This window comes from Hevea brasiliensis, chromosome 2 (assembly GCF_030052815.1).
Source record: "Hevea brasiliensis isolate MT/VB/25A 57/8 chromosome 2, ASM3005281v1, whole genome shotgun sequence".
NCBI lineage: Eukaryota > Viridiplantae > Streptophyta > Magnoliopsida > Malpighiales > Euphorbiaceae > Hevea > Hevea brasiliensis.
In genome coordinates, this window is record NC_079494.1 from 480077 (window position 1) to 492168 (window position 12092).

At 31.0% G+C, this 12092-nt stretch overlaps 1 protein-coding gene across 9 annotated transcripts; it reads right to left on the minus strand.

Annotated features, from left to right (window-relative positions):
* Positions 1-665: 665 nt before the first annotated feature.
* LOC110669243 (uncharacterized) lies at positions 666-7192 on the minus strand. Of its 9 annotated transcripts, none has more exons than XM_058130803.1 (13): positions 7060-7192; positions 6405-6572; positions 6185-6261; positions 6031-6100; positions 5586-5636; positions 5123-5239; positions 4501-4809; positions 3959-4338; positions 3575-3674; positions 3109-3192; positions 2942-3028; positions 1289-1417; positions 666-1166 (listed from the first exon to the last, which is right to left on the minus strand). In XM_058130803.1, exons 3-13 carry the CDS (start codon positions 6250-6252, stop codon positions 858-860), a joined length of 1704 nt encoding a protein of 567 aa, XP_057986786.1. In that variant the 5' UTR covers positions 6253-6261; positions 6405-6572; positions 7060-7192; the 3' UTR covers positions 666-857. The 9 variants fall into 9 exon arrangements, with proteins under 9 accessions (XP_057986786.1, XP_057986790.1, XP_057986783.1 ...); XM_058130807.1 differs by lacking the exon at positions 7060-7192 and adding an exon at positions 6686-6894 and having other exon boundaries at positions 6185-6283; XM_058130800.1 differs by lacking the exon at positions 7060-7192 and adding an exon at positions 6686-6893.
* Between the last annotated feature and the right edge of the window lie 4900 nt (positions 7193-12092).

Consider the following 12092-nt stretch of genomic DNA (forward strand, 5'->3'; position numbering starts at 1 on the left):
ATTTGTGAATTCTGTTATATGATTTGGATTTTGACAAACGAGTACGAAGAGAGAGAGAGAGAGGGGGCAAAAAATGGGAGGGATGGAAACGGAAATAACGGTGATATATAATTTATTCTTAATATTATAAGAGTTAAGGGTAAAATAAAAATTATAAAATATTCTCCTCGATTGAGCTGCCTTTCTCCCAATCCACCCGCAATACAAGTCTTCTTTTTCCTTCCATTCAACACAGAAAAATTAGCAGTACTTTCAATAATTATGTGATTGTAGGATTATAATTTTTAAAATATGACATAAAATTTTTTAAATTTTATATAATAAATTTTTTAAATTTTTAATATTAATTTTTTAATTAGACACTAATATAAATAATTTTAATATAACTCTTAATTAATATTTCTCCCTCCTTAAATTAGTGTTTAATTAAAAAAATTAATAATTAAAAATTAAAAAAATTTTACTATATAAAATTAAAAAATTAAAAATTTTATATTATATTTTTAAATTAAGACACCGTAATATTATAATTATATAAATTGCAATTATCAAAAGTTATCTTCCACATGTTGGCAATAATTGCCAACTGCGTCTCCATTGACCATTGCTATGGTATTTTCCAATCCTTGAGAAGAAATATCACATTTTTGCGTGTGGGCTAATCATTTTAAATATCATTCTTTCAGACACTTTGCACATTAGAAACACAAATACATCTTACAAAGAAATTGTTCGTAACTTGCATTTCCTTTAAGATACTGAAAATCATTCCATTACTTTTGTACAGCTTAAGATTTTACCGTTACTATGTTTAAAAGATCCTACATGGATAAAGAGATCGTGCGGATCAGACAATTTTATCTCCCTTTGGCAAATTCCCCATGGATCACATACCGAAAGGACGAACTCTGTGGTAACCAGTGGATGTACTTGTCCACCTTTCTTTTCATGCATTTACTCACAGCTTTCCTTTGAGCTTCTGTGAGACACCCACTTATTGACTTCAAGAGCCCATGCATATCCATTGACATATCCTTTGCAAAGTAAGAAAGTATTTTTGGTAGGAAAATCTTTGCCTCCTTATGAATATAGACACTAGCTTGAATGAATTCTCGTTTAGCAAGCTTCAATTCTTGAAAGATATTCTTTGCTGTGTAAACCCGAGCCTGAACTCAAAAGAATGTATCCACTTCAAACAAAGGACTATTGCAAATGAACTGAAAACTTACTTCAAAACTAATCAACATTTAGGAAGATTTATAAAATGAATTTGCAAAAATGTTCTCACCGCAGGGTCAGAATATGCCCCTGAACAAAGTGCAAAATGAACAAGTGGCTCTGGGTATTCTAGGGCATAGACATGACAAGAGCTCCCTGTCTTAGATTTCCTTCCGGGAGAAAACAGAGTTTGCAGCCACTGCATTCATAGCGGGTTAAAAGAGGCAATAAGAAAATGAAATATTTGGGAAGAAGAATAATAATATATGTTTTGCTTTACATAGAATAGGCATGAATAGATATTTAGTTTATACTCTACTGCTGCCATGATGACCAGGTGTTTCTAATCAAACATCATATTAGTCAAATTTCCTTAATCCTCAGCATATAAATGTCAAGGCACCAGTTGATTGCCAAGTGCAGACAACTCGATGCATCTTTCATTTAACACTTTAATCTTGATTTGTGATGCAGCATTTCTTAAAGATGGCCCTGGTGGAGGCAGTAGACATCTTTTGCAGGATTGCTAAGGTTCAAGTACTGTAGTTGTCCGTTCACACCTATGTTTAAGCATAAGAATTGTGGCATTGTTTTCACTGAGAGATTGAAAACTGATACCTAGCGTAGCAAGCTCACATTGATGGAGCTTGCTATCTCGGACTAGTTTTCAAAGAGTCAGATGATAACTTTTTAAACTTATAATTCTGAAACTTGAAGATAACATATTTATCCAAAAAAAAAAAGGAAAAGATGCGGTGACCCCCTTCAAAAGAAATGCGAACATAAGTTGTAACCTACTAACCTTACACAAAAAGAAGCTGTCACTATTATTTTAGCATGCATACAACCACTTTACTACCGTTGCTGTTTCAAGACAAACTAATTAATCCCAACACACCAATAGGAGGGGTCAAGAAACTCCAGCCTTGCTTGGTTGTCTACTAGAGGTTGCATTAATCTTGTTCTCAGCTTATGCTTGAGCGGTTAAACAGAACATGCAAATTAAATTCAGCACAAGAGACTTTGCCTACTTCAATCTAACAGAGGGGATGTATTCCCATCATAACACTTCTTAAGACTCTCTGCACACCTATAAACAATTCCCTCACTCGTCCTCCTTGTTACCTTACTAAACCCTTCAAAACAAGACACCTAATCATTCCCTTATCTTGTAACACTAACTTAAGGAACCCAAAGCACCGAGAATATAGGCAGGCCCATCTGAAGCTTGAAATGATTCATAAATTCAGTCACTAAGCTGCAGCATGATTACTTGTTTTTGTTTGTCCCCGTCTTCCATATACTTTTCAAGATGAGGAATGGAACAAAAAGTGGTATAAATGTAAAATTGTACATCCACCACAAACAAATGCTGTTATGTAACCAGGTTCTTACTCACAGAAAAGAATAGAAATTAGAAAGGAAATAAAGAAAGAAAGGGAAGAAGGAATAGAAGAAGAAGAGAGAAAAGAAGAATTCTGCATTGTTATTGATTATGGAGTGCCCCATTACTTGTATTTCCCTCCTATTTATACTACCCCTAACTGAGATGCCTATTACAGTTAGCTCATCTTATCTTAGTCAGCTGATTACAGTCAGCTCATCTCATGTCAGTCCACTCATCGCCTTATTCATAATAAATGCACACCTCAATTGTGTTTATAAGCATCCATGGATAATGATTATACAAGTGATATTGGGATTTTAAAAAGACTAGTCATACCGGTTCTGAATAGTGTGACCGAATTCCAAGAATGGAGTTTTGAATTACACAGGCATTTACGCAATGTCCACCAATATTATATGCCGCCTGAAATATGAGAATCACAATGACAACAATTGAACAAGATTTCATGACAAACAATTGGATATATAGGATAGATTCTTCACCTTCAAAATGGAGGCACCTTTTACACAATTATGAGTTCCATATGCTAAATATGCCTGCCAAGAAAATCTCATAAGCACCATCACCTTGTATTTAGAACAATATGAATGGTAATTTCAAAGTGAAGTAAACTTGGATGATAAATCAAGGCTCACAGGTCGTATGGTACAATGCAGGTGAATTAACAATCTATGATACTGAAAGTTTTGTTTGGAGAATTATCAAGTGAAATTGCATGAAATCCTGTCTGTCTCATAACTTTTATAATATTGTGTAAATTTCATATTGTGCAAAATAAACTTTAAAACCATGTGAAGGGGTTGGCATTGACATAAATCCTATATAAGAAATTTCTCAGAATATTGGTTGCTTTGTATGAACCATTTCTATGGTGTTCTATTTTTAGCTATGAATTCATTATTGTGAGCCAAAGTTATAGAAGCTTCAAATTTCTGTAGACATACATACATGCATGACCAATGCATTATGAATGTTAATCCAGAAAGCAATCTTCTCTTCACGCTTCATCTTCCTTGGATCCACCTTCTCAAGACTTCGAACCAATGACCTACACAGCTATAAAAACAAATAAGAATTATGGAAAACCAAACAAGTTTTTATTTTTACAAAAGAGACCAGCACTTAGAAATTTTTCCCCCCCTTTTTGGCTAATGGTAAGGACTGGACACCCCAACTCACACGGATGCCATTTGTTCCTCAACCGTAGCCTAAGACATAATGCCTCTTCCTGACCATTGGAAGGATGGGACTAGAACACAGAATTTTATGCTACCATAAAACCAGTGCAGTCAAAGCTGCAAAATGCACAATATGATAGCTAGGTTGAACCACCTGAAATTTTTAAGCATTGCAGCAGCATAATTGAAACTATTATCATCTAAACATATCTTCAAAACTTCTGTCATTGCAGCATATGGTCCACCCTCTTCTTTCAGCCCTTGATGATGCACTGTGGTGTCCTCACTGTATTGTGGACTCAAATTATCACAAGGATAGCGGGAAGAGAATATACTTGAGGATGACAAAGATGAAGGAGGAGATGACAAACCCCCATGGCTATGAGAGGGGTTAGCAAGTCTGCAGTAAATAGAGGACATGCATTTCATTATGTCTTCAGAGAGTCTATCTGGGATATTAAGGCTATTTACTAAGCAAGAAGCACCAAGGTGATATGCAAGGCTGCGACGACCAGAATCAGCATTCCTCTGGTCCTGCAAATGCATCATAGAGATTGGATGATCACATCTTACGTTATGGACATAAAAAAAAAAGCTAACAGCTTATTACCATGATTGGCAATTACTTAAAGAGAAGTAAGCATGAAAAAGTAACGCAGTTGTATTTCAGAAAGCTAGGTTGTTATGCATTCTTACCCTTGATGTTGTATGTACGCTACTGATGCAACTCTGATCATCTGAACTAGCCCAGCCATGTGCAGGGGAAGTTTGATCATGATAAATTAAATTGCTATTCTCTATATGTGGTCTTAAATTAAAATGTGACTGATTTACAGGAACTTTTGATAGTGATCCATTCTTGTATTGCATATGGTTTTTAGGGACATTTAATGTGGCAGGCATGTGCTCTTCAAAAGCTGTCCTGTAAAGTGACAGAAGATATCGCTCCAAATGCAATATTTCAGCCTCAAGTGTGGCAATCTCCTTCCTCAATGCATCAGAAGACTACATTAGATAGCCAAGAGGTCAAACATTATACTGAAAAAACTGAATTAAAGGGAGGAAATGTGAGGGGAAGAAACATGGTTAATCCAAATGCCACATTTAACATGAGTAATAAAAATGGTAGCAAATCATTTCAGTTTTTTTCCCGTTCAATGGTAGATCTTTGTCCGGTTTATCTGATGACATATTATGCATATAGAGCTCCTTTATATATTTAGATTGCCCGATGTGACAGATGCATATCAAGTTGTATAAATCATCAGTGATCATTTATTCATCTAAATTGTCAACACAGTAGTGTATATCATCAAACCTTCAGAGTCGGAGTGCCATTACTCGGAATAGATACACAGGGGGTAAAACCCTCTGAGTTCTCAGAGTTCCAATTAAGGGAAGCCTCAGAAGAAAGCATGTTCCCTGACTTTACAATCTGCATCAAAACATAAAGAAGATTATTGAATTTACAATGCTTTTGAAATCAGGACTTCTTGTGATGCTGTGTGACAAATTATCTAATATTGGGAAACAAGGTAAGCTCACTAAAATCACAACAGAATATTGTGAGACAGCCATATTTCAGATATATACCAATACCTGAAGATATATACAGAAACCTGGATTTAACAAATGTTAAGGTTGGTTAGATAAATGAAAAATATGGCACAGATTTAGCAGAGGATGCAAAGACCAAAGTAATCGATGAATCTTAGTAAAGGCTATTCGGATGTTAGATATGATAATGCATCTCCATACAATGGGATGAAAAAGAAGGTAACCTTTTTTAAGGAAAAATGTCTCTGGATAAATCTAGGAATTAACTGGTTTCGCTGCACGTGATAAAGAGAAAAATCATTTTCCTTAGCGTTAAAGAAATTCCATCTATAAGAAAAAAAGTCAGGAGCCAAAGAACACAGTTTAAGTCAGTTCCTTTACACTATTTGCCCTATCTACTTTATTCTAAACTACTGCACAAACTCTATTATTCCATAGCCAGAGCTGAAAAGGAGAACAGCTAATGTACTTGCAAGATGGTGGAATGAAACAACTTTTAAATGAGAAACATATTTAAGAAATTGCTTGTGTCAGATAGTAAATCCATGAGGATGATCATCCTTATTAAGCAATGTTATGATATCAATGAAGAGTTAATGAAATGAGAAGAAAATCATTCGATAAGGGCAATTACGTTTTCTTAAGCAAGCATAAATGGGAGACACTTACAGAATTTCGATAAGAAGATAGCTTAGGAGACATATTTAGAACATTATTGCGCATTTCATTGTCTGGAACACTGCAAGACAAGCAGGAGAAAATCACCGAACGCAGTCTCTTCTCATTGAATATGGAAGAAAATGCAGTGTCAATAATAGCTTACCTTGAGGAACTCATGTGTGGATAAAGAGGACAAGATGAATAGGGAGACCGGCAATTAGCTCCAGGCATTTTCTCTTCCTGTTTTGTCACATGAAATCTCCTAAGAATAGTTCATTTAGCAGAAAGAAATAGGCAAGAGACAGACAAGTTAAAGAGTACAGGATGAGCCCACATCTAATCTAAAGAGTGAAAGAAAAACCCAAAATGGCATTAGATATTACCTTGGTCAAAAGCTTTAAAGTTCAACCTCTCCAAACCGATTTCAAAAAGCATAAGCCAGGCTTCGAAGTTGTATATATCACTGTATTCATAAATCTGTTAACAAGCCAAGAAGCTGACATTTGGCAGTAGGAATACCCGTACAAACAACCAAGCAAAAACCTTTCTACCTGTAAACAACAAATCCTCTTAAGACGCAAGAAAAACAAATGCTCCACCAACAAAGAATTGATACTTGCAATTAATAAAAGGTTAAATTAAAGAACACAGAAAGATGACCCACAACGAGAAGTGGGGTGGGTGTATTTTTTATTTGCTGGGAAAGGGACAATATCCTTGAGAGAGCAGGGACAGTCCACCAACAAGGGTAGAATTGGACATTAAAAACAGCAATTATGAGGGTCATTGAGTTGATGAGTGATGGCTCATGACAGATAGAGGGCAAAAACCAGAGCTAATCTCTTATTTTTTTCTTCCAACTAAGCTCTTAAACCACTATATATATATATATATATATATAATTAGATTAGGTGGAGGAAAGTAAACAGTGATGATAGCGACTCTGCAGAAAAGGCCGCAGGTATTTCAGTTCTGCCCACCCCACCACTAATTAAAACTCCCGCATGCATCAGTACTCCAAAAACAAAGAATTCTCACCAGCAAATCTTTTCTGATTCCGCTAATAAACAATAAGTGCAGATTAAATTACAACTTGGTAATAAAAACAGTGGAACTGTGGACAATGAGCACAGCATATTAAACATCTCAGAAATTCAAAATAAAAATATTCTATTTTTAGGCTTCTTTTACACATATTTTGGCTAGAAAAAATAAATTATTTTTATGAAAAATAATTTATTTAATTTTAATAATATTATTAAAATATAAAAAACTTATGTATTTATTATAAAATACATTTATCTAATTTAACATTATAATTAAATAATAAAAATTATTTTTATAAAACATTTTTTTTCACAAAATAAATAATTTTTATATAAAAATTATTTTTCACAGAAAAAAAAAAGATTAAATGGTAATGATAAATGTGATCAAGAGCTTTCATTAGAGGCCACAGCTGGAGATGTGTACTTAATTATCCTGTCAAATGGGGACATAACACACCAGCTAACAAAAAATAAGCCCAGCTGTCCAATTTTCATAATTCCCCTTGTTTACCTTTTCTTCCACGTTACAGCACCTGCATTTCTGCTCTACCACTTCAGGTAATCCCGCAAATAGAAAATGAAATTAGCTTAGCCCTCATGGTTAGCGTGAAATTCTCTCTATGAGCCGCATTGTGGCAGAGACGGTCGGTAAAGATTTTGTTGAGCATCCAGTTATCTTCATTGAAATGACTCAAGTTATTGGCACGCTTAGGATTGTTATTAAGCAATTCAAAAGACTCATGTCCACAGCCAATGAGTTTTGGATATCATTCATGACACTTTGTGGTGGAGTTAAAAAAGGATGTTAAACGTTTAGCTAAAAAAAGGTGTTAAACGTTAAAAAAAAAAAATCTTTTATATTATCATAAAAACATTTAATTTCTAGACAATATATTATTGATAATAATAAGATCATATCGTGAATAAATTTTTATACGCATATAATAATTTGATGAAAATAGATTGATTATTCATATCAAGAACAACAAATTTGTAAATAATTTCTTTGTGTTTTAATCTGAAATTTAAAGCTTAATTATCCAATAAATTTTCATGTTATGGATGAAATAATTTTATAATAGAGTTATAAAATTTTAAAAACAACATAAATATAAATATATTGTAATTATATTAATATATTTAAAATATAAGTAAATTAAAAAAATTACCAATCATACGGTAGTAAAAGAGAAGGAATTTTTTCCATTATAATAATGCAATCTTATATTCACAAGTAATATTAACACATTTTAATTATATTAATATATTAAAAATAAAAGGATTTGTAACCGATTAATTAATGTAATTAATTCCTATTTTATATTTTATAATAATAAATATTATAAATTATAGTATAAAAATAAAAAATCAACAATCCAACTAAAATTGACTTTGACTTGTAATGGATAGTTTTTGTATTTAAATATTATATTTTCCTGTAATAAGACTCAAGATTAATTGATATTAACATATAATGTGATTTTTTTTTCTTTATTTATTAAATTTTTTGTTTTTTTCTAATAAGCAAAATATATACATAAGTCTTTAAATTTTTGAATTTTTATATGTCACATGTATTATTCTTGTGAGAGTAATTATCCATGAATGTGATCATTAACAACTTATTACTATTGCCATAGTTAATGAAACTAATATTCTTACAAATTTAATGATATTTATATAGGTTAAAATATATTTATTTTCTTAAATTTTTTTTCTATTTAATATTGATACATCTAATAATATTTGGGATGATTAATATTATTTTTACGTAAAAGAAAATACATTTTATATGTAATTGTATAAGATTTTAATTTTTTTTTTTATTTACTAAGTTTAAATGTAGACTAAATATAATTTGTTAATATCCTTATGTACAATAATATATTTTTAATTTTTTAATTTATTAGTAAATCTTAGTTAAGTAGTTGATTTTAGCCATGAAGTAATAAGAAAGTTTAATTATATTTTTGCATATATTTATATAAAAATTTATACTCTTCTCAATATTAATTTTAAGTCATTATATTTTAGATTTAAAATATAAAAATAAGATAAAGATACGAAAAAGAAAAGAAAAAAAATTTTGATTACTTAGTAATATCAATTATATAATATTATCAATTAATTAAATATATATACTTAAATTTATATTTATATTTTAATCTATAATAGTATTTATAATATATATAATAATCTATAATTAAAAAAATAAAAAATATTTATTAAATATATTAAATAAATTTTAAATTTATTTATATTAAATAATATGACAATATAAAATTTCAAAATATCAATATAATAAAATTAAATTTTTTTATAATAATGATCACTAAACTGAAAATACATAAATTATTGTATTTTATAATTTATATAATTAATTAAAATAATAATAAAATTAATATTTTAATTTAAATAATTAAATATAATAAAAATAATATTATAATAATATTGTATCATTTATAAAAAAAAATAACAAAAAATCATATATATACATATATATAATTAAATTATAAGTATATATAATGAGTATAATAATGGGTTTAAAATTCTATTAATAATTTTAGTACTTAAATTTATTTTAAATCTAATTAAATTTGATTATAAATTACAAATATCCATTTTAAAATCGATTATTATTGCTTGATATCATTTAATTTTTTATATTTTAACTAATATTTTATAATTTAAAAATTAATAATCTTATATAATATTTAAATTTAATTTTTTTAAATATATAATATTAAAAAAATTATGAATATTATTATAAAAAATATATCATATTTAATTATTTATTTATTTAAATTAATTTAAATAAAGAATACTTAATATGTTAAAAGTCAAACTCCATAAAAATACTTCTTTTACATAGATATAGAGAGAAAAATTGAACTTGAGTCTCATAGAGATAACATATATGAAATTATCATTTAAATTATATCCACTTAAGCTCCCTAGAAATATTATTTTTTAATCTTAAATTCATTTTAAATTTAATTGTTTATTACTAAAACCTATTAAATAAAATCTAATCAAATTAGATATTCAAAAACACCATCCATTACTATCCTAAGTCCCAGAGTGAGGGGAAGAAGTCGAGAATAAACCTATTTTTTGCACCTTCGGCTCCTTTAAATGGGCCTCTTCTACGGACTTAGCCTGAACCTTAGATTAGCGCAGCCCATTCACTGAAGCACCTCGTTCCACCACAAGGGCTGAATTTTCCGGCTAATAATGGATGTCCCGGCGCCGGACATATAAATTCTAGTCCGGAATCAATTATCCTTTCCATATCATTATTTCCTTCCTTGGTTTAGCTATCAGAGGATTAAAAAAGATCATACGAACTTCTTTAACTTGTTGTATTCTATTAAATATTTATGCAATGCATGCCAACATTTGTTAAATACTCAAATTATTTTAAACATATTAATTTACAAGTTTGAAGACATGAATGCAATCATATGACTGCCTTTATTGTACCATTATCCTACTTATTAAGAAAATGGCTCTAAAAATGTGATAATAATTATAATTTTATATATTTTCGAAGCAAACAATTAAAAAAAAAAAGAAAAATGAATATTTTCAGAAGAAATAATGAGGGTATAAAAAGAATAATAAAATTAAAAATATAAATTAACATAATATTAATTGTGATTTTTTAAATTATATGAAAAATGATAGTAATAATGTTTAATTTTAAGGTACAGAGATGGAGTATTAGCTATATTTAAGCATTTCATAAAAGTTTTTTGATATAGCTATCAGCAAATCCTATTTATGTACAATTTATGCTAATTTCTATTGTAATTTGTAGATTTCATGATGTATGATTGATTTGGAAAGTTGACAAAAGGACAATATTATTTTGTTGGGTTGTTGAAATACAAGACCCTAAATGGTGATTGCATTGTTGGACAGAGATTTTGAGGTCGTGTTAAAGGCATGAAATGGGGAGGTTTTAGCCCAGCCCAATTCAACGTATTGCGCTTGGAGAATTGGGTTTGAAACATTATGCAAGTGGAGCAGACAAAGAAGATGGATTGAAGGGGACTGATGCAACGTAGGGGTGACAAATGTTGTGTCATGTGTGCTTGAGATGAGAGGCGGAGAGAGTGACAGGTGACTGGTGAGGCGTGGGGGTGGGGAACCATATGTCGGAGAACATGCCATTCCCCACTCGTGTGCATGCCTATCTTATCCAACCCTCATTTTCTAATAGAGCTAAATAGGAGGGGCTTCTGTAGGGGACACCAAACAAAAAAATCGCAGCTTGCTGGAACTCACATTTAATATGTAGCCAAATAAATTAAAGTTGAAGTCAGATGGTCAACCGCAAATGGGCGATTTGCAGTTTTCTTGTTTGGTTTGTGGATGGAAGGATGGAAGGAACGATGGATGGAAGAAGAAGAAGAAGAAGAAACGCTTTTCATGAGACAACTCAGCTTCTTCTATTGTGACACCCCATAATTAAGATCTTTGCCCATGCAAAACACCAAAGCTATACAGGCTGCAAAGGTGATGGCAACAATAGAGGCATTGTTTAGTCTATTTTCTCAAAAACTTGCCCTTTATGATTGCCTCATTTTTATAGTTGTGGGGTACCCCAAATATCATCCTCTTGCACGCTAAACAGCGAAACAACAGTCAACCTATAAGGCTTGTTCTATCGTTTTACTTTGCATAACGCCAATGCCCTAATGGGCACTGCTCCGCATCTAATTAGATGAGATGAATCCATCCAATCCACACAACACACTGTGCTATGCATTAATGAAAACTGAATTGTACTGTTCTTCATTGTTTGCTAATCAAACACAACAATTGATGATTTCCTTGCGTACAAGTCGAGTCGTGCCCCACATTATTCATGCCACCCTAAGTAGTTCTCTACTTTCATTACATCAAGCAAGAATTATGCGTTATTTTCCTTGCTAGGTAATTAATGAATATTTTTACATTGCGATTGCTGCAACTTAATCATGATATAGCCTTAAATTGTCAGCATTTAACTCAAGC